This window comes from Heloderma suspectum, chromosome 2 (assembly GCF_057233095.1).
Source record: "Heloderma suspectum isolate Gila_16-S chromosome 2, 16-S_ref, whole genome shotgun sequence".
Taxonomy (NCBI): domain Eukaryota; kingdom Metazoa; phylum Chordata; class Lepidosauria; order Squamata; family Helodermatidae; genus Heloderma; species Heloderma suspectum.
The window spans coordinates 165,380,614-165,407,715 of NC_139459.1; the positions used below are offsets into that span (position 1 = coordinate 165,380,614).

General features: G+C 45.2%; 1 protein-coding gene across 1 annotated transcript in view; it reads right to left on the reverse strand.

Annotated features, from left to right (window-relative positions):
- Positions 1 to 27,102, reverse strand: part of VAV1 (vav guanine nucleotide exchange factor 1) — an 86,891-nt gene that overhangs the window by 23,370 nt on the left and 36,419 nt on the right. Inside the window, exons 7-15 of the mRNA XM_084835718.1 lie at positions 26,087 to 26,155; positions 17,899 to 18,002; positions 16,567 to 16,666; positions 15,479 to 15,574; positions 15,002 to 15,070; positions 14,565 to 14,651; positions 10,150 to 10,235; positions 6,063 to 6,195; positions 5,712 to 5,821 (exon numbers count right to left, since the gene is read on the reverse strand). Coding sequence (XP_084691844.1) covers positions 5,712 to 5,821; positions 6,063 to 6,195; positions 10,150 to 10,235; positions 14,565 to 14,651; positions 15,002 to 15,070; positions 15,479 to 15,574; positions 16,567 to 16,666; positions 17,899 to 18,002; positions 26,087 to 26,155 — 854 coding nt within the window. The remainder of the gene's footprint in view (positions 1 to 5,711; positions 5,822 to 6,062; positions 6,196 to 10,149; positions 10,236 to 14,564; positions 14,652 to 15,001; positions 15,071 to 15,478; positions 15,575 to 16,566; positions 16,667 to 17,898; positions 18,003 to 26,086; positions 26,156 to 27,102) is intronic.

Consider the following 27,102-nt stretch of genomic DNA (forward strand, 5'->3'; position numbering starts at 1 on the left):
GTTGTCAGTGTGATGTCTCTGCTCTTCACTATTTTATCAAGATTTGTCATTGCTCTCCTCCCAAGAAGTAAACGTCTTCTGATTTCCTGGCTGCAGTCAACGTCTGCAGTAATCTTTGCGCCTAGAAAGACAAAGTCTGTCACTGCCTCCACGTTTTCTCCCTCTATTTGCCAGTTATCAATCAAGCTGGTTGCCATAATCTTGATTTTTTTGAGGTTTAACTGCAACCCAGCTTTTGCACTTTCTTCTTTCACCTTCGTCATAAGGTTCCTCAGCTCCTCCTCGCTTTCAGCCATCAAAGTGGTATCATCTGCATATCTGAGATGGTTAATGTTTCTTCCAGCAATTTTAACTCCAGCCTTGGCTTCATCAAGCCCAGCACGTTGCAGGATGTGTTCTGCGTATAGGTTGAATAGGTAGGGTGAGAGTATACAACCCTGCCGTACTCCTTTCCCAGTCTTAAACCAGTCCGTTGTTTCGTGGTCTGTTCTTACCGTTGTTACTTGGTCGTTATACAGATTCCTCAGGAGGCAGACAAGATGACTTGGTATCCCCATACCACCAAGGACTTGCCACAATTTGTTATGATCCACATAGTCAAAGGCTTTAGAATAGTCAATAAAACAGAAATAGATGTGTTTCTGAAACTCCCTGGCTTTCTCCATTATCCAGCGGATATTGGCAATTTAGTCTCTAGTTCCTCTGCCTTTTCTAAGCCCAGCTTGTACATCTGGCAATTCTCGTTCCATGAATTGCTGGAGTCTACCTTGCAAGATCTTGAGCATTACCTTACTGGCATGTGAAAGAAGTGCCACTGTTCGATAGTTTGAACATTCTTTGGTGCTTCCCTTTTTTGGTATGGGGATATAAGTTGATTTTTTCCAATCTGTTGGCCATTCTTGTGTTTTCCAAATTTGCTGGCATATGGCATGCATCACCTTGACAGCATCATCTTGCAAGATTTTAAACAGTTCAGCTGGGATACCGTCATCTCCTGCTGCCTTGTTATTAGCAATACTTCTTAAGGCCCATTCAACTTCACTCTTCAGGATGTCTGGCTCTAGCTCACTGACCACACCATCAGATCTATCCCCGATGTTGTTATCCTTCCTATACAGATCTTCTGTATATTCTTGCCACCTTTTCTTGATCTCTCCTGCTTCTGTTAGGTTCTTGCCATCTTTGTTTTTGATCACACCCATTTTTGCCTGGAATTTACCTCCGATGTTTCTAATTTTCTGGAAGTGGTCTCTTGTCCTTCCTATTCTATTATCTTCTTCCGCTTCCGCACATTGCTTGTTTCAAAATAATTCCTTACCTCTTCTGGCTAACCTCTGGAATTTTGCATTTAATTGGGCATATCTCCCCCTATCACTGTTGCCTTTTGCTTTCCTTCTTTCTTGGGCTGCTTCCAGTGTCTCAGCAGACAGCCATTTTGCCTTCTTGGTTTTCTTTTTCTTTGGGACGTTTTTTGTTGCCACCTCCTGAACAATGTTGCGAACTTCCGTCCATAGTTCTTCCGGGACCCTATCTACTAAATCTAGTCCCTTAAATCTATTCTTTACCTCCACTGCATATTCATGAGGAATATTAGTGAGCTCATATCTAACTGATCTGTGGGTCTTCCCTATTCTCTTTAGTCTGATTCTAAATTGTGTGATAAGAAGTTCGTGATCTGAACTACGGTCAGCTCCAGGTCTTGTTTTTACCGACTGCATAGATGTCTGCCACCTTTGGCTACAAAGGATGCAGTCAATCTGATTTCGGTGTCGACTGTCTGGTGAAGTCCATGTATAAAGTCGTCTCTTAGGTTGTTGGAAGAGAGTGTTTGTTATGCACAGTGAGTTGTCTTGGCAAAATTCTATCAGCCTATGTCCTGCTTCATTTTGTTCTCCCAGACCATGCTTGCCTGTAATTCCAGATGTTGTTTGACTACCCACCTTAGCATTCCAGTCTCCTGTAATTAAAATAACATCTTTTTTTTGGCGTACTATCCAGTAGGTGCTGCAGATCCTCACAGAACTGATCTACTTCTGCTTCTTCAGCATCTGTAGTTGGGGTGTATATTTGGATCACTGTGATGTTAAATGGCTTACCCTGAATTCAAATTGAGATCATTCTGTCATTTGTTGGATTGTATCCAAGCAGTGCTTTAGCCACTTTATTATTAATTATGAAGGCTACCCCATTTCTTCTGTGGTCCTCTTGTCCACAGTAGTAGATCTGGTGGTCATTTGATGTGAAGTGGCCCATTCCAGTCCATTTCAGTTCACTGACACCCAAAATGTCTATATTTAATCTTGACATCTCCCCAATAACCACATCCAATTTGCCCTGGCTCATAGATCTTACATTCCAGGTTCCTATGGTGTGTTGATTTTTAGAACATTGGATTACTCGTTCACCACCAGCACCATCGGCTGCTAGCTGTCACAGCAACAAGCCACCCTGGCCAGGTTCACACAACATGACAAGCTGATGAGGGTAATTATGCAAATCCCCCCAGCATACAAACATGGCTTATTAGCCACCCTGTGATTATGGGAACCGGCCCAGTGAAATGTGCTTCTTTTAATTTTAAGATTTTATTTATTTATTTATTTATTTATTATTAAATTTATTAATCGCCCATCTGGCTGGTCACCCAGCCACTCTGGGCGATGTACAACACACCATAAAACAATTTAAAACAAATTCTACCATAAATTTTTTTTAAAAATACCCTAACCCACCCCAAATGCCTGCCTGAACAACCATGTTTTTAATGCACGACGGAAGCTCATTAAAGAGGGGGCATGACAGAGTTCCCTAGGGAGGGAGTTCCGCAGAGTGGGGGCCACCACAGAAAAGGCCCTCTCCCTCGCCCCCACCAGTCTAGCTGTCCTGGCTGATGGGACAGAGAGAAGGCCATCCGAGGCTGATCTTGTTAAGCGGCCTGTCTGGTGTTGCTGGAGGCGCTCCTTAAGATAGACTGGGCCGGAACCATATAGGGTTTTAAAGGTCAAAACCAACACCTTGAATTTGGCCCGGAAAACAACTGGTAACCAGTGCAACTCCTTCAGCACTGGAGTGATGTGATCTCGCCGGCGGCTGCCTTTAATCAGGCGAGCCGCCGCATTCTGTACCAGCTGCAGCTTCCGAACCGTCTTCAAGGGTAACCCCACGTACAGCGCATTACAGTAGTCTAAATGAGAGGAGACCAGGGCATGTACTACCGATGGGAGCAGATGATCGGGAAGGAAGGGGCGCAGCCGCCGCATCAGATGGAGTTGATACAGCGCTGTCTGGCTCACAGCTGACATCTGAGCCTCCATGGACAGCTGGGAGTCCAAAATGACCCCCAGGCTGCAGACCTGGTCTTTCAAGGGTAGCCGTACCCCATTCAACACCAGGTCAACATCCCCTAGCCTCCTCTTGTCTCCCACCAAAAGTACCTCGGTCTTGTCAGGGTTCAGCTTCAGCTTATTCCTCCCCATCCAGCCACTCACCGTCTCCAGACATTTGGACAGGGATTCTACGGCCAACCTTGGTGAAGATTTGAATGAGAGGTAGAGCTGCGTGTCATCCGCATATTGATGACACTGCACCCCAAACCTCCTGATGATAGCCCCCAGCGGCTTCACATAGATGTTAAATAGCATCGGGGAGAGGATGGAGCCCTGTGGCACCCCACAAGTAAGTGGCCACGGGTCCGAAACCTCCTCTCCCAGTGCTACCCTCTGGTACCTGCTGGAGAGGAAGGACCGGAACCACCGCAATACAGTGTCTCCAATGCCCAACCCCTCCAGGCGGTCCAGGAGGATACCGTGGTCAACGGTATCAAAAGCCGCTGAGAGGTCGAGGAGAACAAGGAAGGAGCATTCACCCCTATCCAGAGCCCTCCTCATATCATCCACCAAGGCCGTTTCTGTCCCATGCCCAGGCCTGAAGCCCGACTGAAATGGGTCTAGATAATCAGTTTCTTCCAAGTGTGCCTTCAACTGCACCGCCACCACCCGCTCAATCACCTTGCCCAAAAATGGCAGATTTGAGACTGGGCGAAAGTTGTTCAGAACTTGAGGATCCAAGGAGGGCTTCTTTAAGAGCGGTCTTACCACTGCCTCCTTGAGGGCTGATGGCATCACTCCCTCCTCAAGGGAGGCGTTCACCACCGCCTTGATCCCCTCACCCAGTCTCTCTCTGCAGCTCATAATGAGCCAAGATGGGCAAGGATCAAGTAAGCAGGTGGTCGGCCTTACAGATGAAAGCACCTTGTCCACTTCATCAGGAGGAAGAAGCTGGAACCGATCCCACAAAAACCCTCATCTTAAGATGAGGCTAATACAACAGAAACATTCATTTTGTATTTATTGGACACGTCAAAGAATGTTAATAAAGGTTGGCTACAGCCCCCTAGTTGTTGGCAATGTAATTCATGTATTGGAATACTTACACATAAAACCTGGGCATGTCCTACTGTTTAATTTTGGTCCAACATTCACAGGATTGTTCATCTGATTTTACAACTATAATTGCTTGTTAACAATGCTTATGTTCTTAGGCTATAGCCCTAGTGTATGGAATCTGCCCTTATATCAAGAGTTATGGGTACTTTGAGCATGGGGAGTAGCCAAGAGAATTATTAGAGAATACTGGAAGGACAAATCTATCCCTAATTGTTTAGCAGTTGTGGATAGCTGACATGTGTTCTTTGTTGACATTTGAATTGGGGGGTTTTCAACAGAGGAGTAAAGAAGAGGGTTTTGAAGTAGTTTCAATGAGTTGTTTGCTGTGAGAGAATATATTTCTAGAAGTTTTTCTCCTCCCCCTCACTTTTTTCCTTATATTAATGTTAATATATATTAGATATTAGGTTTATATTTTTAATTAATTCAGATTACATTGGAATTTTGTATTTGTAATGTATTGAACTTGGTATATATAATTTGTTTGGGTGTTTTGTTGTTTGCAAAAAAAGAGAAAGGAAAATGGGGGGAACCATATTTTCCACCAAGAATGACTCTCAGAATAACACTACATTGGTGCTTCCAGACAAGGCTTTTAATGGCACCATTGCCCTCCCTCATTCACAGAATTTTACAGGGCCCAGATGACATAGTCTTCTACTCATAACCTTCCCATGTTTTCCCACCACTTCTTCCACCTTTTTTCTGGCTGCAGAAAATCTGTTAAGGAGAAAAAGATAGAATAGCTGCACAATGTCTTTTGGTTGGTAGCAGTAGGAGCCCTCCGTCTGGAAGCACTGATTAAGATGTAGCTTTATTCCCATGGACATTTGGGCCTAGGAGTGCAGCTAGAGTGCTGTGAGCTGCTGAGGTGCCACTTGAAGGGGAAGCAAGGTGTTTTTGGTTTAAAGCAGCCTTTGCCAACCTGGTGTCTGACAGAATTTTTGAACTTCAACTCCCATCAGTCCCAGCCAGCATGGCCAATGGCCAGGAATGCTGGGAGTTCTAGTCTAAAACATCTGGAAGGCACCAAGTTGGGGAAGGCTAGTTCAAATAAAGGGAAGAAGAAGAAGAAGAAAGAGACCCCCCACACACTTTCAGTAAGACTGACATTTCCATTACATTTGTTCACTCCCCCAAAGACCACTTCAATCTTCAGGAGGGGGTTCACCCTACTTCCCTGAAAGCATGGATTTGACAGATTAGTTCCCAACATATAGGAGGCTTGGAATGCATACAAAGGGTATAGGTGTAGAAGAGACCTACAGGGCCATTTCAAATTGTTCCATCCACTTCTTTTTCAGCTCCCGTGTCTTGAAGTACAGTTCATAGCCTGAAGAACCATTAAGCTCAATGAGAACAAACATGTGAGTCCACTGGCAAGAAAAAAAAAACGAACAACTGATTACAATAAAATATTGGTCTGGGCATTTTAGTTGAGACCCCCTCTTCCCTCACAGTCCCCTTTGGGTAATACCAAAAGAACTGGAAGAACAGAATGTGGGGTGTCCTGTTGAATTAAAGCAAAACCTAATTCTGATTCTGGGGGCAGAGGAAACGCATCATTCCCATTCACTTCTCAGCTTTTCCCAACAAAAGGACATATCCAGACATTACCTTCTTGTTATCTTTCTCCACAGAAGAGTCATCCCGGACCTGGTAGCTGGACAGATCAACAAATTTCTTCATGTCATATGAATCCCCTTTTCGTTTGCAGATTAGCAGGGCTTTATCCAGGAGGAAAGCATATCTGCAAGAGACTTTTAACTTGAGAAAATCCAGCAAAGCTGAGATATAAAAAGCATACAGTTGATAGAAGTCCTTAGCACTGAAACAGACTCTAGAATCTCTTTATAAGCCGCAAAGGTAACTATTGAGATTTCTTTGTACTTAAAGTCACCAAACTATCAAGTGTTTAGGGTTCCTTTTGGATGCTAAAAACGTGAAAGCTTGGGACAAAACTAGAAGAAACGTCCTCCCAAATTTTCCAAAACTCACTGGAAAAAACAGAAAAAACAGGGGGCGGTGGACACACACACACTTACTTCCCTTCCTAATTTTCCCAGATCCCTCCTCCCCCATTTTTTCTGGACTTCACATCTCTACTTACAACATCCACAGGTACAGTTTCCTCTATGCATATGAGGGCAACCTCTGGCCCCACCATGCACTGTCTGACTGGGCCCATAACACTAGCTTGCAATGTGGCACTGAAAAGCACAAATGAGGTGGGCTGTTGTAAATATGGGTGAAAGCATATGCACATCTCAGTGCATGATGGAACCAGAAATAGCCCTCGTGCACATTGAGAACAGCTGTGGAAACAGAAAGTGAATGCAGTGGCAGAAACCAAACTGTATAGAATTAGGAAGTTCGTGGACTAGGAAAACAGCAGTCTGAAACTACGTTAATTTTTATGGATGGAATCAAAGGTATATTCATTGATTGCTATCATGTACAATTTTCACAGTAAAGTTTATGCAGAAATAGGTATTAGACCAATATATATCCCATTGACTCAGCAAGACTGACAGAGCAAACGTTCATTCATGAGTAAATTTAAAACTATTTTGTTCATTGGCTGCTTGACTTATAATGTAAAGTGGAACATGATTTTTTGTCAGAGCATTGAATTGGCATTAATTATGTGTTTTGTACACAAAATATGTGTTTTGTACAAAGCTTTATAGACACATTGTATACTTTCTCAGGCCCATAGTAGATATGCACTAGATTTCTTTCCCCTGCCTTTTTTTTTTTTAAACCAAAAGCAGCCTCAAGAGGAAGAGAAGGAGGAAGGATTATTTAACCCTTTCCTCTGTGGTAATTTTTCCACTCAAAATTGCCCCCCTCCCATCGGTCTTTCTGTCTTTCCACCTGTGAGTGGAAAATACAGGTACCCATATTGGAAAAAATAGCTGGAGGGGAAAGGATGAAGTTAACCATTAGGGTAGGAAAGGCTGCTTTAAGTTTAAAAAATGTAGGAGCAAAGATAACATAGCTATGTGTCATGTCTAATTTGGGCCTCATAGAGTATCAGTTTATTGATAGTGGTGTATATCCTTTGCTACCTTTCTCAGATATCCCCTTTTTTCCTTACTTCTTTGGCTCTTATTTTTCTCTTGTCTGCACTTTTGTTCTATACACACAGTATGATTTCATAAATTATAATGTCATGAGAATTCTGGGTTGTTTTCATACTAGAGTTATTTACCATTGCTGAAGGACTGTTTTTCTGTAATTAGCTGGAAGTGGAATTAAAATGAAGATTCCACACAACACAAAACAGTGCTATTATCCAACAGTGCCATGGACAAGATCCTTTTAAAATGTTTACTCACAAGTAAGTCCCATTCAGCAAGTTTTTTCCAATGTTAATTAAAAATTTCCTGTTTACAGGTCCTGTTCCCAATGGGGCAAGGATAATTACTGGTTTCCTGCCATTTTTTTCATGTTTTATAATTAAATCATGCTATTTCTCTATAAAATGAAAAGAGAAAATGCATGGAAACCAGTAATTCCACACACGCACCATGATGAGAACAGAAACTTACATCAGGGCAATTAATAGAGCAAACCTATACATCTCTACTAAAAAGTAAGTGCCTTCCGGTTCAATGGGGCGTTAAGAGAGGCTATTAAACAGGCAATTCATCACTAATTCCCCAGCTGTGATCAATATAACATGGGAAAAATATATTATCCATAAGCTGTTAATTGAAGGCACAGCATCCATTTAAATCCCCACTAGTGCTTTACCTGTCCACATTGGAGAGGCTGGTGCTTCAAAAATTAGAACTAATCAGGACTGAAGAAACAACACAAAAGACACTGGACTGCAGTGTTTTGACAGCAGCATCATGTCAACTCTCCATTAAAAAAATCAGTGAACAAAGGATGGCAATTCCAAAACATGCTTGTGTGGAAGCAACCTTGTTGGGGCACTCCGACACAAATGTTCAGAAGTGAGGTATCAGTATGTCAGAAGGTATTTCAAAATTTTACTCTTTTCTGTCTATCCCACTCAGTATTTTCTAGCTAGGAATAGGACACTTGCTGGAACTATTTCATGTTTTGCAAATACTATCTTGCCCTCATTATAGGGACGTACGAAAGTCACTTACCTTTTCACGGAATTGATTTGCAGTGGTGGGGGAGGCGCTCCATCCCTCCCCCCGGAATCCTCGACGGGGGGGGAGGCGCTCCGGTCCTCCCCCCCGGAATCCTGCCCAGCCGGCTCTGCGGAGCAGCCGGCCAGGGCCATCCACAGCCGGACTTCCAGCTGTGGACAGGCTGCTGTGGACGCAAATGGCGGCCGCATCCAGCCAGGCTGCCGTGATAGGCTACGTAAGTATTTACGTAGCCTATCATGGCTGGGCAAAAAAACCAAAAACCAAAACAGCGTACACAAATGGTGGCGTCTATGGAGGCCTCCATTTGTGTTCCCTATTTTTCGCCGTTTTAGCCTACGTAAATATTTACGTAGGCTATTATAGCAAAAAAAAAAGGGGAACACAAATAGCATAGTGGGCGCTACTCACGTTCCTTTTTTTCCCACCATAATAGCTTACCTAAATATTTACATAGGCTAAAACTGCGGGGGGGAAAGGAACGCAAATAGCGCCCACTACGCCATTTGCATTCCCCTTTTTTTTCGCCATAATAGCCTACGTAAATATTTACGTAAGCTAAAACGGCGAAAAATAGGGAACGCGAATGGCGGCCGCCGTAGCTGCTGCCATTTGCGTACGCCGTTTTTTTTTTTGCTTGGCTTGCCGTGATAGGTTACGTAAATACTTACGTAGCCTATCACGGCAAAGACTAGGATGCAAATGGCGGCTGTGGCAGCCGGTCGAAAGACCAGCCGCCGCCACCGTCTGGAACATCCACCCCAGGTAAGCTTCGTCCCAGGGGGAATCCGTGGGGGGGCAGGGGGTGGCAGGCCGTTCCGCCATGGATTTCGGGGGGCCAAATGCCAGTGCATTCGGCCTCACTGAAATCCATGGCGGAATTCTCCGCCATCCCTACCTCATTATTTTGCAAAACGTTGACTTTATAATATGCTTGGCATCAAACAGGCATATGTCCTGTGAGTAGATGTGTGGTTTATCACATTGGCTGTACCTTTCTTAGGGCACAAACCTATCCAGATAGGCGGCCGCCTCCGAACTTGGAGGTAACCACCTAACCAATGCAGGGCAGGAGAAGCACAGAGGGGATAGTTCCCTTCTCGCTTCTCCTGCCCTGCATTTTCTGCTAGACAGCTGATTTTGGCTGTCTGGACGCAGCGGGGGGGGGGCACGAGCTGGGGAGGAGGCTGCTGTACAACACACTGGATGTGTTGTACAGACAGTTCCACCATCCCTGCCCCAGAACACCCCCAGACACCCCTTTTCAACCACTCCACATCCCTCTTGCGAGCATGGAGGATGGAGCTGTTCCGCACTGCCTCCAAGGCAGCGTGGAAGTGTGGGGAGGTCAGTTCTCCAGGAACCGACCTCAGGCTCCAAGGTCGGTTCCCAGAAAACAAGATATCCTATGGCTGTCTAGCCACTGTCTAGCGGCCATAGGATTGCTCCCTAAATCTTCTACTTGGCTAAGCAGCAACATTTCCAGGAGCCCTCTAGGTTTAGGTTCCACTTAGCTGCTTTAGGCTGGCCTTTCTTATATCAATTTCTATTGCTACAAGTTTGCATGCCATCACCTGTCCATTTTGGAGCGCTTCTCCCCACAGATGATCTTGAGCTCCCCATCAATCTTCGGTCTTCCAAAGTGGGCCAGGGATTGTGTCTAGGGAGAAGGGAAACCATGTTCTTTACAAGAGATAAACCGCCTGCACGTGGAACATCCCCTTTGAGGGAATGGAACTCCAAAATAGCAATGACCAAGGGGCTAGGGGCCAAACAACACATTTTGACGGAGATGCATTAGGGAATCTCTGATTGGGTTTGCACAGCACAACAACCCATCATGGGCAGCCAGCCATGGCTTGTTATCATGTCATCCGAACTCGGGAGAGTGAGTTTATCATGAGTTGCAGTGATTAGCTACAGAGCTGCTTGGGAAGAACAGCAAAATCCCATGCTGCTCGCTTTTTTGTAATTTCACCAGTGACTGCCCTTCCAAAGTGTTGAAAAAGCACTTTGGAAAAACTGTCACTCATTCCCCAGCATTTTAAAATTTATTTTTCAGTACCTCAAAAATGTGTGTCAGGTCCAGGGTGTGGGCAGCAGGCATCCTTGGTGAGAACACTGGGACCAGGTGGGATGGAGATGAGGAGAGAGCAAAGGTTCCCTGGGCAAGGGTCAGACCCGAACAAGGTGTGGCAGGGCCAGAAGTGAAAGCAGAATCCAAACAGGCAGTGGTCAAGAACCAGCAAGGCATAGCAAAGATCAGGAACAAGCAACTGGAACATAATTCTGCCACCACAATGATTCGTGTTACTGTGGCAAGGTTTGAAAGGAGGAGGAAACTCTTTATAGGGCTCCTTGAGGCTCCCAGCTGGTCTGCATTAGAGGACCTGGGAGCACCTACAGGGTCAGGGCCTGATCCTGCAAATACTGTGAGCCAGGCTGCCTTCTATGTCTGGCCCCCAGGTGGAGCTGCAGAGCTTCCCAGACTGAGCAGATCCTGACAATGTGCAACTGGGGTCATAATGGGGGGGGGGGTTGGTCTTTCACAGTGCACAAGTGTGCTTTTACAGTTGTCTAATATGCATGGTCAATTTTCTTGTCTGTTTCAGCTGTCAAAGGGAGCAGGGAAGGAGAGTAGATAACATACAAGGAAACTGACAAGATGAGGTTGCATAGGCTAATTTTCCAGAGTTTCAAAGGACCTGGGGAGAAATACTGAGATGAAAGAGGAACCCAGTAGCACAATTCAGAAGCAATGCCATTTCCCTGACAGTTCAAAAAAAAAAACCCTGAGAAGGTGGCTGCATGGGACGGAGTGAGTGGTGCCCCATTTGGGGAGTGGTCAGGTGTAAGTACTGCTGGTACTAGTGCCTCATTTGCTCCATCCCATTCTGCAACCCTCTAAGGTGTTTTTTTTAATGTTGGGAAAATTTGTATATTTGGGGGAACTAGTAGGTAAATGGAAGGGAAATGTATGCAAATTAAAAGACTGGGAAGTTAATGGAGGCAAAATTTGCACAAATTTAATGTAAATAGAGGTGAGATTTGTGCACCTACAGTAACAGAGCAGTTCATTCAGGTGCACAAATATTTCCTCCACGTCCATTAAATTTGCACAAATTTCACCTCCATTTACTGACCAGCCATTAAATTGGCATACATTTCTGTGGGATTTTTAAAACTGTCATGGAACTGTAGCAACTGCAGCAGGTGCTCCGAAAAGGAGCCATGAAAAGGCGGGAGTTAATATCTCCCCTTTCCAGAGTAGCTGGAGACTTGTGGAGGTGCTGAAAAGATGGGGGACATTGGGAAGCATTAGTCCAACACTTAAACGTGAGAGGATCACGCTGCTAAGGAGGATATATCACCCCCCACTTTTGGTGCACCTACTCCTTTGGCTCCCCCCTCCCACTTTTGGTGCTTCTGAACTGGGCTACCATGTCCTCCTTCCCCTTAGTAGTATTTCTCTCCTGGTCCTTCACAAAGGTGTTCAAGTCAGCCTATGCAACCCCATCTTGTCAATTTTCTTGTATGTTACCTACTCCCCTTTGCAGCTCCCTTTGACAGCTGAAACAGACAAGAAATTTGACTAGACAAGATTACACATATTGGACAGAATAAGAGCGCTCTTGCGCACCTGCAAAAGACCAACACAAATAATAATAACATAAATAAATTATGACCCCCAATTGTGTATCTTTGAGGCACCAAATAATAATAAAAAAGCCAGGGAATGAAAAGGGGTAGCGATCGGAGTGGGGAGGGGGAGACAAGACGGGTTTTGCCACAAAATCCCCTAGAATATGTGGCACAGCCAGCTGGAGGACTGAGAGGGAAGGAGGGGGAGAACAACCTACAGCAAGCCTGATCATCGGTCAGGCATACTGTGGGTTGTTTGCTGAACAACCCACATAGCTTATTTGCAGGAGTGGATTAGCAACGTGCAAACCTGCCCTCTGCCTCTTATTTTTTTCAGATAGCAGCCTTGGGGATCCCAGTTAGGGATGGCGGAGAATTTCTCCACGAATCTTCGGGAGGCCGAGTGCCGACGCATTCGGCCCCCCGAAAGTGTTGGGGAAATTCTCCGCCGGCCCCCCGCCCCCCCCCAGGATGGGACTTACCTTCGGCGAATGTCCCTCTCGGCGGCGGGTCCCGGCGGCATTTCGGCGGCATTTCGGCGGGGGTGGCATTACAATGCCGCCGCCATTACAAAATTAAAAAGTACAGAAAAAAAACAACACACACCCGTGATAGGCTACATGACGATTTACGTAGCCTATCATGGTTAGATTTCCAAAGTCAGCCGTGATAGGCTACGTAAATCGTCACGTAGCCTATCACGGGTGACTTTGGAAAAAAAAAAGCGCATACGCAAATGTCGGCACCCCATGGGCGCCGCCATTTGCGATCCTTATTTTGGCACATCTAGTCTATGTAAAGATTTACGTAGACTACGGCGAAAATAAGGGAACGCTATTTGCGTTGCCCTTATTTTCGCCGTAGTCTACGTAAATCTTTACGTAGACTAGACGTGCCAAAATAAGGAACGCAAATGGCGGCGCCCATGGGCCGCCGCCATTTGTGTACGTGCTTTTTTTTCCCCCCAAAGTCACCCGTGATAGGCTACGTGACAATTTACGTAGCCTATCACGGCTGACTTTGGAAATCTAGCCATGATAGGCTATGCAAATTGTTACGTAGCCTATCACGGGTGTGTGTTTTTGTTTTTGTTTTTATTTATTTTTCGTTGCCGGGGAGACAGGGCGCTCCTCCCCGGCCTGAATTTCGCCGGCGAGGGATGGGGCGCTTCCCCCCCAGCTGAATTTCGGGGGGAGAACCGAAGCGCCTCCCCCCCACCGCGAAGCAAGCTGCGGGACAAGGTAAGTCCCTTTCATCCATCCCTAATCCCAGTCATGATGCAATCATGATGCAAGGAGATGGTTCCATTTTCCCAATGAAAATCTTCCTCCCAACCCCCAAAACTACTATTTGCTCTATTAGGAGCCCTAAAAAGGCCACTAGAACATTCTGCAGAGCAGGTGAGCGGGCTGGGAATGAGAGGAGTGAGTGGCAAAATAGAGCAAACATGTCAAGAGTGAAGCAGATGTCTCAGGTGTGAGGACAGGGATGCTGAAGGTGTTAACTGCAGCGCTTTCAGATCAGGCAGAAGGAGCAGAGGAGATGACAACACTTCGGAGAAAACCACAGGAGCAGCAGACTGGAGGTCACAGAAGGAGCAAGAGACAGAACATCTGGAGGGTGGACTGTGTGCAGTGTTGAAGGAGGTAAGGTGATGATCAGACAGAAAGAATTCCAGAGCAGAAAGGTCACAGACCAAGCAGTTGTTCGTGAAGATAAAGCCAAGAGAATATCCAAGGCAGTGCAGGGAGGCAGAGTCCATCCAAAGCTGAGATAGAAAGAGGCAGTTAGGGAGAGAAGACAGGGATGATCAGTATCACCAAGAAGCAAAGTGGATATGTTGTCACAGAGGAAGAAAGTAGGTGAGATATCAGGGCCTGAAATAAAGGTTGAGAGGGAGCCTGGGGGCAATATAGAACAGAGGTGCAAAGGGGAGTAGAGTCTCAAAGGCAGACAGCCAGTGGGATGTGACTGGGTGGACAGGGTCAGGAACTGGCAGAATGTGGAAATAAAAGCTGCCACCACCATGACCCTTGGGGTGACTCAGGGCATCAACTGTATTAGTGCTTGTGGGAGGGGACAGGAAACCAATTGGTTGGTTTTGGCAGTTTCTAGAGATGCTGTGGGTGTGTCTGCCATTTCAGTACTAATTTAGGATTTCTGAGGGGTGTTTTTCCTTTCCATACTGAGCACATATAGGATACTGTTCTGCCAGCGTAGTAGTGGCATATCTCTCCCATTTGTCCCCACCCCCTGCAGCGTTAATTGGTGTATAGGATTGCTCTCTAATTATATCAGAATTCTTCAGTCCCCAAACATCATCAAAATCTCTTGCAGCAACACTCACCAGGTTTTCTATGCAGAGTTGGAAATTAGTGATTTGTTTCAGTGTTTCATTGTCCCTCTTGACCTCATTCACACATTGAGCCAGATCCTAGACCAGGAAATAATTAGTATGATCCATATTCAATAAAATATCCAGAAACTGTTAGAGTAGTTGCCAAAGAGCAAGGAGATAAGCTTAAACATCATGGGAGTTTAAAACAAAATAAAACATGAACACCAACCCAATTAATGTATTGTTTGGATCCATTTACCAGAGGCTATATATAGATCAGCCTTCCCCAACCTGGTACCCTCCAGACATGTTCGGCTACAACTCCCAGCATGCCTCAGCCAGCCATGCTGTCCTCCCTTTTGTACTGAGCCCTCCAAGTTCTAAGGCTACAAACAGTGTTTTGGCTGTGTTAAGCCACGCTGGCTGGCCCAGAAGACGTGTCTCACCCGCATAGCATCTAGTGCTTGCCTCAGGTTCTCCTTTTCAGTTGGCTCCACCGTATATTTGATCAGCTCCTGGAGGGAGGGAATGGGCAGAGAGAACTTAGCACATTTCTGCATTTAGGAAATAAAACAGCTACAGCATCCTTCACTGTATGCTGGTATTCATGAGTCAGCATCAGCCCTGAGAGCTGAAACCAATACTCTCGTGGGGTTTTTGCTGGAATAACTGCTGAGTCCAGTGTTGATTTTGATGACACCAGCACAAAGAGGTGGAGACATTCCAGGAAGCCCAGGAGGAAGAAGCCCCAGAGATGGGGAAGCCTTGCCTAAGCAGAACCTAGGGTTCTTGGCTAAAATGAATGGGCACTGCACAAAAGAGAATTGTGCCACATGTTTTCAGAGCAACATTCCTCCTCCCTCCTCCTCCTCCCTGACCTTTCACCCTTTGTGGCACAACGTAATCTGATAAATGGTTGTTACCTGCAGGAGCAGATGGTATTTCAGCACCCGTTGCATGGGTACCATGAGGAGGTCACGCAGGCTGAAGCGGCCATTATTGGCTCGTTGGGAACATTCCTGAAATTGAAGTAGGAGTGGGGAAGTAAAACCTTAATGTGGTTGCCAGCAAGGCTGCAAAATAACGTAACTGTGTAGCTACTAACTCCTTTCCAGCAAAGAGAAAAGACTAAGTAACCAGACTTAACGGAAAATAATTGGACTTTAAGCAGTCTCAGGAAATCTGTTTTTTCCATGAAAAGCTCTGGGGTGGCTGCAAGATGGCAGCTTGCATGTGACCCGAACAATCTCCAAACACAGCCAGCTCACGAAAAATCACCCGTGGCAACACCCCCCAGGTTATCCCTGTCTGGATAGGGGCATAGCTGAGCCACCAACTGAAGCTGGTAGAAGGCACTCTGTGTGCTGAGTCCACCTGAGCCGCAAGTTACAAAGATGACTCCAGGAGAACTCCCAAGCTATGAACCTGGCCTTCAGGGGGAGTGCAACCTCATCCAGAACAGATTGTGCACCCTCCGTCTGGTCAGAAGAACCATGCACTAACAGCATCTCAGTCTTGTCTGGATTGGGTTTCAGTTTATTAGCCCTCATCCAGTCCATTGTCACAGCCAGACAACGATGTAGCACATCCACAGCTTCACTGATGAAGATGAAAAGGAGAAGCAGAACTGTGTGTTATCAGCATACTGATGATAACACACTCCAAAACTCTGGATGTGTGCACTCAATGGTTACATTTAGATGTTAAATAGCATGGGGGACAAAACCAACCACTGTAGAAACCCATGCTGGAAGATCCACAGGGCCAAGCAATTTTCCCCAAGCACCACTTTCTGGAGCCAATTCTCCCAGTAGGAGTGAAACCATTGCACTATAGCGCCTTCCACTCCCAACTCAGACAGCTGTCCCAGAGGGATACCATGGTTGATGGTATCGAAAGCCACCAAGAGATCAAGGAGAATCAACAAGGTCACACTCCTCCTGTCTCTCTTCCGACATAGGGCATCATACAGGGTGACAGCATGCGAATGAATGAGAAGAGCAGCCCTCACCTCCAGTTTCATGCGCACATCCACACTGGTATTGGCTACCTGGTCTAGGTATTTAGTGGCTGCTTCTACCTGGCTGCAGTATCGACCGTACAGCAAGAACCTGCAGGTGAAGAGTAAAAAGCTGGTGTGAATGGAAGCCCAACAAGCTGTAGAAACTACAGTGTAAGCAAACACCTGGGGTTGAACTGTGACCACTAATGGAATTGGGACCACTAATGGTACTGGGTTGCATACCACATGCATTGTTGGGGGAAGGTGAAGTATCTGTCTTGGGTGAAAAATCCAAGACATAATTTTAAACAAAACGTAGCTATTGTACTGAATTTCCATACCAGGGCTTGCCCTGGAATATGTGAAGCAATTACCAGACTATCTTTTTGCATGTGCAGAGTGTATTTTCCTTATCGCCGGGGAACAACAAGAGGCACCCACCTAATAAGGATTAGAGCAATGGGCTTCTAGGGCAGAGATTGTGACATCTGAACGGCAATAAACCCCAGCATGAGATGAGACAGATAGAATCTGGAATCCTACCAGAGACATGCCCCATGTTTTAAGCAATGATGGTCAATGCATGTGTTACAGTACCACACATGTATCCTTTATAGAGTGGGGCATATCAGCTGCCACATTGGGCTAAACACTTGTGTGCACTTCATACATTACAGTGGACATTATTTTTCCAAAACATAGATTGGAAAGAAGTGTATACACTCTGACGGAGACAGAGCACCATGTAGGAAATTGCTCTGTATGAAATGGCCTGGGTAATAAATAACAAAGGCCTCCTCTTCCTCCTCTGCTTTCAGATAATGTTTTTGGAGTGTTCAATGCACTTTGCATACATTACCTTAGTAATGCTTACAACAACCCTGTAAGGTAGGTTAAAATTAATTTCTCCATAATGTACAGTGGGGCCAGGGGCTGTGGACAGATTAGTGGCTTTTCTAAAGTGAGTGAGCCTGTGGCTGAGATTTGAATCAAGGACCTCCTGGTTCACAGCTTACACTACATCAGCTCTCAGCATCCTGCAGCTAAAATGGTACTAGATAAAGGAAATCAGGACACTCAAGTAATGAGATTGGGGTGGGAGTGAATGATAAGCAATAGAAAGGCACCTGGAAAAGGCAGCTCCCCTTCCCCAGGCACCCTGACCTGCAGAGGCTGTTCAGAGGAAGGACTGGGTTTGTGGTGATGAGATGACAGCTCTGGACTGTAGCCCCAAGGCGCCGAACATCCACAAGGCGCCGAACATGGAAGTTTCTGGAAGCCATTCCTGTTGGGACCACCTTATTGTTGGGCACACACGGTCCTTTTGGGAGAGGGACTCACCTCTCTTTATATCTGATGAACACCTGGTAGAGGTTCTGGGAGTTGCTAAAAGACAATGCATTTTTCAGATCCGCCAGAAAGCACCGATGAACCTTCAAAAGTTCCTGAGTAGAAAATAAAGCATAAAGGATAATGCATCAGCATAAGAATGGAGCAAGAACCACTTGCATACTCAAGGCGGCCCTTGGGGTTTTCAGAACTCCGGGAGCCCTAGCAGAGACTCTGGAAGGCCAAGCTGTAAGACAACCGAGGAAGGAGGGATGATGAGATCGTCCTGAGACTTTGATTTGGGCAAGCAGTAGAACTACTCAGCTTTCTGGGGAAACTGCAAAATCCTTTGGGAAAAAGTTGCACTTTTAATGAGATTGCAGAAGCTTGATGCTACTGGTAAATGTTTCTCATGGAAATAATTTCCACCCTTGGTCCATATGAAAAGTAAGTTGTCTGCTATACCGTGGACATTTTCCAGAGCTACACACCACCAGGGAGCTTGCCGTCAACAAGGTGGAATGTTGATACTACCACCTCACTCCCTTCCTGTGCCTGCTTCTCTTGGGCATGTACCAGCACATGCAGAAGTGCATTTGGGGCCATCCCATGCTCCCATCACTCATGCCCCTGAGCAGTGCCTCTTCCTCCTCTAGCCTTCATAGCTGAGAGATGGTATTTAGGCCCCCAGGAAGATGGTAGAGAGGAGCAGGAAGAAGCCATCATATCTGCCTCTCCTCCTCACACATACAAATGGGGGGGGCAGGACCACCCATACATATTTGTGGGGAGGGGAAGTGGTCTATGCAAGGGGAATGAAGTCCCTGTGATGAAAACAACCCATGTTGGCTGGATTTTTAATATTTTGTCAACTTATCCACACGAGCTCCATGTTTCTAAGGCCTAAACGTAGCTAGACCAGCTCCATTTTTCTAAGCCTTTTCTAAAGCAGCTAGCCTGCTAGGATGCATGTTGAATTTCCTAGGTAAGATTTCTGTGTCAACTAATACAGCCAGAATTTGGGTTCACTGCCACTTCTCTTTCAATTACCCAAGTTTTGGAAAGACTATTATTCTACTCTTCTATGACTGACTCCTTTTCCTGCTTTGCCCAAAGTCCACTAAACTTGAGTGGATATGCTTTCAAAACCAGAGGAGGGCCCCGCAACATTCCAATAAGAATCTTTTGACAGATGCAATGGGACTGTTCTGAGAACAGTCAATCAGTTGTAGGTTAGTTAGTCCTAGAACGGCCACTTATGTATGCAGTGGAAAAAAAGAGGAAATGCATCATCAGAAAAGAGGACAAAGGAGGACACAGATTTGCATAAATTTGCATGAGCTAATTTAAATATATAGCTGCATTTAAAAATAGTGACTACAATTTTAAACAGAAATACTATGGGGAAAACTATTACCAGGGGGCCATCTACACGGCACCACTTTCAACATTCACTCTGTTGTAACTGCGCAGCACTGCAGCTGCGAATTAGCTTCTGTTGCGGTACATGCGTGATTTACTGCAGACTTCTCCAACAGAAAAATCCGCTGTGCCCTGACACATGGCTGTTAAAGTGAAGTAAACTGCGGCAGTTGCACTGCTCTTTTTTTTACCATTATGTTTAAATGCGCAGCTGCGCAGCCACATGGGGACAGGGGTGCGACACTTTGGGTTTTAGTGGCTGTTTTGTACTGATCTTGTACTGATCTTGATCTTTTAATTGTATTTTCAGCTAATGATGGACTTTTCATCCAGGACAGATGCTAACAATGAAATCCTAAGTAGAGGAGGGGGGAGGTCTTTGGCAGATGATCCACCACTTACAAAGCCCTGACTCACACTGGCAAAAGCAGGAAGCCTCCCCCACCCTGGGTTGTTCCCTTTTTCTCCCAGCAAGTCTGCTCTCCCCCGCCTGCCGCCCCCCATTGGTTACATTGGGAAGGAGAATATCTACGACAGCCTTAGACTAGTGTAGGTAAGGGGCCCAATCTGGGGGTCATGTCAGGGGAGCAGGGAGGCTTTGGATCCAAGGCCGCCTTTGTTCTGTTCCTAAGATGCTCCCAGACTGTCCCGTTTGGCCCTACTGCTACCTTGCTGGCACTCTACTCCACCAGCGGAGGGGCACATCTACCCCATCCTAACTCCTTCAGACAGCTATCCAAATGGGTAAGGACTGCTCTGTTACTTACTGTTTCAAACATTATACTTTTGTTTGCCATGTTGAGTATTTTATAGAAAGGTGGGATAAAATACTGAAAAAATAACAGAATAAGGAATCTACGGAATGGCTAAGGAATCTTATATTGTTCTGTTGCTTATGTTTTTTGCCAGTTTTAGAAACATCTTTTTTCCTTTTACATTTAAATGCTATGGAAATTCTTATTTCCTTCCTAAATAAATAAATTTTACTTTTTCAATTAGAATTATATACCTTTATTTTCTTGTCTACCTACTCCATGTTACCAGTCTAGCACATATGTGTAAGATACGATACATAGATAATACTGGAAATAATAATAGCAACAACACCAACAAGAAAAACAAAAATAATAATGCAATCCTATATACACTTACCTGGGGTCAAGCCCCACTGAACACAGAGGGACTTACTTCCAATTTAATATGCATAGGGTTGCATGTTAATTTATAAATACTTGCAGGTTTTGGAGGGTGGTGGCAGTGTTTATTTTAAAAGGATGCATGACAAGCAGAAAGAGTCCACCTTGCAGGGTTGTTGAATTCATGCCATAGAAAAGTAGCTAATCTTTTCTAGGTGTTGTACAAAGATTTAAAACATAGCACAGTCCCTGCATGGTCTGCAGAGTGGGTTATTTAACCCATCATGTTGTCTGGCGGTCACCATGGGTTATTCTGGCCAGCTACAGAACTGTGCGGGAAGAGCAGTAAAAACCGCTGCTGCTCTGCTCTTCACTGGCTTAGTGCTCAGGAACACATTCAATCGACCAAGCCAGCAGTATGAATGGCAGGGGGGAGGGGAGGGATCAGTGGGATTTGGACCAAACCTCATAGTCAGCCTCCCCTACTCAGAAGGCACCTCATGAACTCTCAAAACCCAGCACCCTGACACTGACAGCAGTGAAAATCCATGGTGGCTATAAAACCTTGGAGGTTTGCAGGATCAGGACCGAGCTTCAGAGAGATGTAATGCTCATTCACTAAAGTGCAGTTCTCCCCATAGCCCATGCTAGCAAAGAGGCTTCAATGTCTTCCCAATACTAGAATTGTGAATTCGCACAATTATGAATTTGCGCAATTGCATGAATTTGCAATTGCAGTATTGGGAAGACATTAAAGCCTCTTTGTCAGCAATGGCTATAGGGAGAATTGTGCTTTAGTGAGTGAGTGTTACATCTCCATGATGCTTGGTCCTGATCCTGCAAACCCCCAAGGTTTTATAATCACATCCCCTTCTTTGCTGCACTCGGGATTTTCACTGCTTGGTGAGTGATCACACCAGGTTTTGATGGTGGATCGGGTGTCCCCTGACTGGGGGAGGCTGTGTATGAAGCTTTGTCCAGATCCTGCAAACATCTGGCACTTTAGAGGTGAAACAGCGCCGTTGCTAGGGTGATGGACTGCAGCAGGACAGGGGTTGGTCCTAGTGTGAGAACTGCAGCAGGACAGGGGGCAGGGGTGATTCAAATTACATACAGTAGCTTAATACGCTAGCCATAGCGGCTTATTAGCCCAGTGGCAGGGCATTGTGGACTATTTAAAAAATAAGCTGCTGTGAGAAGCTTATTAAGCCACCATGGGTTATCGTGATGTCCATCGAGGCCTATAGTCGACAGTACTGGGCTAGATGGATCAACGTTCTGACTCAGCAAAAGGCAGCTTCCTATGTTGCCCTGTGCTTATGTTTTGTAGGTTTTTGAAATTTTGGACCAGAGAAATGGAACGTGTGCACAGCAGGCTAAAGGGGGAAACTCTGCATGCCTCCAGGGCTGTGACACTTCCCCAAAGCTGGAGCCCGTCCTGTGTCTTCCTACAAAATAAACTGGAACCAAGCTATGCAGTAGCTATCTTTTCTACCTCATGCATGCCTGGCTGTGATTCTGCAGAAAAGGAGGAGAAAACTCAATTAGCTGTAAAGGATAATGAATCCAGAGGTTACTCTGACTCAAATCCCCAATAGCAGTTCTTCAGCTCCTAATGCTTTGTAGACTGAGGCTCAAGCAGCAAAACTCTTGCCAGAACAAATGGCTCAACCTTGCAGGCGAATAATTCTGGCACTGCAATTAGGAGCGGAAGGCAGTGACACATACACACACGCATTCGTATGTGAAAGGTTACAGAGGACACAAGAGGAAGGAAGTCTAGGCCACAAGTAAAGCAGAATATGTAGCTGGGCAGGAGGGAAATTATTACAGTCAAATAAACAATCTGTCCTGTGGCTACTTGGCACATTGTAAATCATGGTACTCATTCCAAATGGTTGCTGTTGTGTAGAGCAGCTTTCCCTAATGTGGGGGACACTAGGTCTTTAACTACCATCTTTGGTCTTTGGACTTCAGCTACCATCAGTCCCTGCCAGCATGGCCAATAGTCAAGAATGCTGGGAGTTGTAGTCAAAAACATCTGGAGGCACTAGGCTGGGGAAACCTGGTTGTAGATGGAGGAGTTTCTAGTACCATGTTGTCATCGGGGCTGGGTGCCTTTTGCATGAAGAAATAAAATCTTGCACCGAGGCGTTATGCAAATCCTATGTTTGCATGGGCCTGCATAATTTATTCTTCTTGCAAAATAATAACTTGGGGCAAACATCAAAGTGCGCAGGTAAAGGACTGGGAGAAGAGCTCAAAGACTGAGGTTAGCAGCCAGGCCTTTCATGTGGGCAGGAAATAACAACAGGAGAGGGATATTAAGCTGCGTAGGACACTGAAACCATGCTCACTGATCACTGGAATCCGAACCCTGGCGCAGCTTTCCCCAACCCAGCACCCTCCAAATGTGTTGGACTACAACTCCCATCATCCCCAGCCAGCATGGCCATCTGGAGGTTGGGGAAGGCTGCCCTAGCCTGTTTGTCTCTAGATCAATTTCAGGTGTGTTGGTAAAAAATGAAATTGACTGTTACTCAGTAAAAAAAAGTTTTTGCTTCATTTCTTTACTTACTGGGTAACAGCAACAATGTTAATATCTTGTTAAAATATGTATCCAGGAATAGCTTTTACACTTTGATTGCTCTCTTACTCCTGGGCTGGTTAAAGTATCTTTTTTGTTTTCATCCCATGGTCTGATTTTGAACGATCGCTTGTTCCTGAATATCAGTACTGACAAATCTTTATGCCAGCAGATGTGCAGTGATATTATATTAGAACGCAGCAAGAATGGTCACGTGTGGTGGAACTGAAATCTTTACCTTTCCTTGCCAGTGTCAAGATTTCTAACACAGGACTGGCCGCTGGGGATCATATCTGGCCAGTTTTGAAGCAATTTCACTGGTTGCTGGTCCCTTTCCCTTTAATTTGTATACAGCTTAGGCCCGGGGTACCTGACCACCTTGTCCCATATGTACCCGACTGTGCATTAAGCTCATGATCCGAGGGCCTTTTCTGGGTGCCCCTGTCCTCTGAAATTAGGGGGATGGTGACTGCTGACTGGGCCTTTTTAGTTGTGGTGCCCTGTCTGTGGAATGCTCTCACCAAGGAGCCTTGCCATTTCAGTGTCAGGAAAAGACCTTTTGATTTTCCCAGGTATTTCAAAATGTTTGGTTTTATTCTGTTTTACTTTCATTACCATTCTGGGCTTTTCTACACAAGGCTTTTAACCTGCCACTTTACCAAGGCTTCTGCTTCCACAATCTTTGTGGAAGATCCGATCCTGTACACATGTTTTTTCCTGGTGTTTTTCCTTCTCTGCCTTTCTATATGTTCCACTACATAACCTCTAGGTGGTGCTATGGTATAGCAGAATTGCTCAATACAAGGGTTTAATTCCATCTTTCCCAGATATACCAGACTTTCCTTGATGAAAAACACACACACTAGAATGGTTGCAAAACATGGGAGAGGCCTGGTCAATGACGACGTCGGGTAAAGCACTCGCGAACTACCATGAGTGAAGAATCACAAGTGCACAATAAATGCCTCTTGTAGAAAGGCTTTTTAATGCTGCTGTTTTAATTATACTGCTGCAATTGATCTTTGGTTTTATTGTACTGCTTGTGTTTATATCTTCAAACTTCCTTCAAGCCTGTGTTAAAAGGGCAGGATTCTACATTTTAAAAATAAGCAAATGTATAAGAAAAAAATTTAGAGGAAGGCTGTTTGGCAGAGCTCTGAGACACCAACCATAGAAAATTTTTCACAAGTTTATTATTTGTCTCTGGAAACAGCAATGCTCCTGGGAAGATGTATGAGGAGACCAGCAAACATATGTATTTGCGGAAGAAATGAGACAGAAGCTATTCCTTACTGTCTTTTCAGCTGTCCAATTTATGACAAAATTTGGACTTATTACATGAACTGCAAGACATGCAATTGGCTAAGTAGATGTAAACTTTTAAACACCCAGAATAGGATTAATATTTTAATTATGCTTGAGGAACATGTCTTGTTATTATTGCCACTAAAACTAGATCTGAATTTATATCAGAATATATATAAATTATAATAGAATGCCTTTAGTATGAGGGTTGGCTAGTTTTTATTTCATTAATATATTGTTTATCCAGCTTTCAATGGTTTTGCTGTTCTTGAATTTTAAAAGTACTGGTCCCACAAAAAAGTACTGACCCAAATCCAAAGAAAGTTAGTCACACTAAAATCCCACTGAAATTAATGGGATATAAATTTGTTGCAACTAACTTGTCCTGTTGATTTCAATGGGACTTGAAATTAGCATTACTAATTTTCTCTGAATTTGGGCGAACGGGTTGGATCCAGATTTTGGTGTGTGCAACTGGGCTGGCAGAAGCAAGCTTCCCTACCCCCTCCTCCCTGCAGCAGACCCTCCAGCCCCACAAAATGTGGCACAGAGGGTAGGGGGCCCTGCTGAATGGAGCAGGGTGAGGTGCAGGTAGAAGGGACAAAAAGGGGGGATCCCTGAAAATTGAGCAAAATGCACCTTCTGTGTGTGTGTGTGTGTGTGTGTGAGAGAGAGAGAGAGAGAGAGAGAGAGAGAGACTGGGGGTGGGGGCACAGGGAAAGGCTTTGCATGTGTGTGCGCAGATGACACTCAACTGCTGGCCATTGCTGCATGTGGTCTTCAGAGGCAAAACGTTTTCCCACCTCTAGGGATGTACAAGAATGTCATGTGGATTTGATTTTGAGCCAAATTTGTCCTATTTGCACCCTCAAACACGAGCTCATTTTTTCAGGAGAAGTTTGCATGCTCCCAAATTTGTTTGCATTCGGAAAATGTGCATTTTCGAATCGTACTCATGTTTATGCTGTAGTCAATGGGGGTGGGGAGGGCATTAAAATGCTCATCTAAATGCACACTTTTCCTGCTTGAACAGCAACAACAAAACACTTGCGATCAAGCATGAAAATGGGATGACCTGAGCTCTGAGGTGAGGCTTGGGGAAAATGGACAAGACCAAGCTTTGTTGATTCTTCCATTCCCTCCTCATTGCTCACCTCAAACTACGGATGTTTGGATTATGTTAAATCTGTTCTATTTGTGTTTCAGGGATTGCCAGGTGTCTTTCATTCCATTAGCTGCTCATTGACGGAATTGGATTTTTTTTAAGGACGTACAAGACTTTTGTTCCACTTGCACTAATGCACATTAGTGCTAATGCACACTTGTGCTAATGCACAAGTCCCATCCCCCCCAGTTAAAAAAATGGTCTGCAAGTTTGTGGAATCTGTGTGACTTGGAAAAAGCTGGCCCACCACAGAATCCTCTGGTCAGGTTAATGGAAATCCTAACGCATTTGAATCTGTTTTGGATTTTGTTACTTCCCTATCGCAAACTGGAAGCAAACATTCCAAGTCATTGAGGTTAATATTCAGAGCCAGGGTATTACGAACTTTGGCAACATCACCACTGAAAGCCAACATGGGTTTGTTATATGCTAAACCAACCCAATTTATCTTACCAACTACGCTAAACCAACCCAATTTACTTCTTTGACAATGGACCACAGTAATGTGGCATGCTGAATAGATGTAGGACTGCTGACACAGGACTGCTTAAAATCAGTATAGCCAAAAGCACAGAAACATCTTACCTCAATGTTAATAAAAATATTCTCCAGGTCCTGAGGTCGCAAAAACAGCTGCAGTGGTTTCAAAAAATGCTGGAAAGAGCACAAGCAGGTTGAACTGATTCAGTAATAAACACAATCCAAAGGGCAAGATGCGTATTGGGCTGACAAGCAAGCAATAAATACACAGTAGTAAGGGAAAAAACACTAATGTGAGGAAGGAACTTGGGAAGGCCCATGAACAGGAGAACATATTCATTGTGCATGCCAGCAGTTCTGCAGGTGTCCTCTCCCACACCCCACAGAGTAAACAGCAGTGAGGTCATACCAAAAGCACCACAGTCAAACAGGGACTTTCAGTGGTGGGTGGGGTGCTGAGGAAAATAGGATGAAGGCATGTTCTGGCCTTAGGACCTGACACTTCCCATATCTAGATTAGAAGTACCACTAGCCGGAGCTCAGGGGCATTTTTTTCTGTATTGCCTATGAAAGCTCATGCCACAATAATAAACCCACATGCCTGGCATGTCTGACTGGGTGCTTTAGGATATCTCATGCCTGAGCCCTCCCAGCCACACAGCCCCTGCAGATCTCCTGCTCCCCAGCAACACTGCAGGTGAGTGGAATCCCGCATGGTGCACAGCTGGACTATTGCAACCTCCCCCAACCTGGTGCCCTCCAGCTGTGTTAGATCCATTGTTCCCAGCATGCTGGTTGGGAATGAGGGGAGTTGTAGTCCAGCACATCTGGAACACACCAGGTTGGGGAAGGCTGGCATAGTGGATGCACAAAACCCACACATATCCCTTGGTCAATTTTACTTATTGAACTGTGCAGGCCCAGTTTAGCATTAAATAGTTGTGCTGGGGTGGAGAAAAAAAGCCTATGTGGGGCTCCTGCCCTCAGGGTGTTAGGTTCAGGAACACACCGTCACTTTTGGATTGCTACTGACAAATGGTGGAACACTAAATATGACGTCAGATGTGGGGCTCCTGCCAAACATGGCAACCCCATTTTTATTTCCCCCCCTACCCTACCCT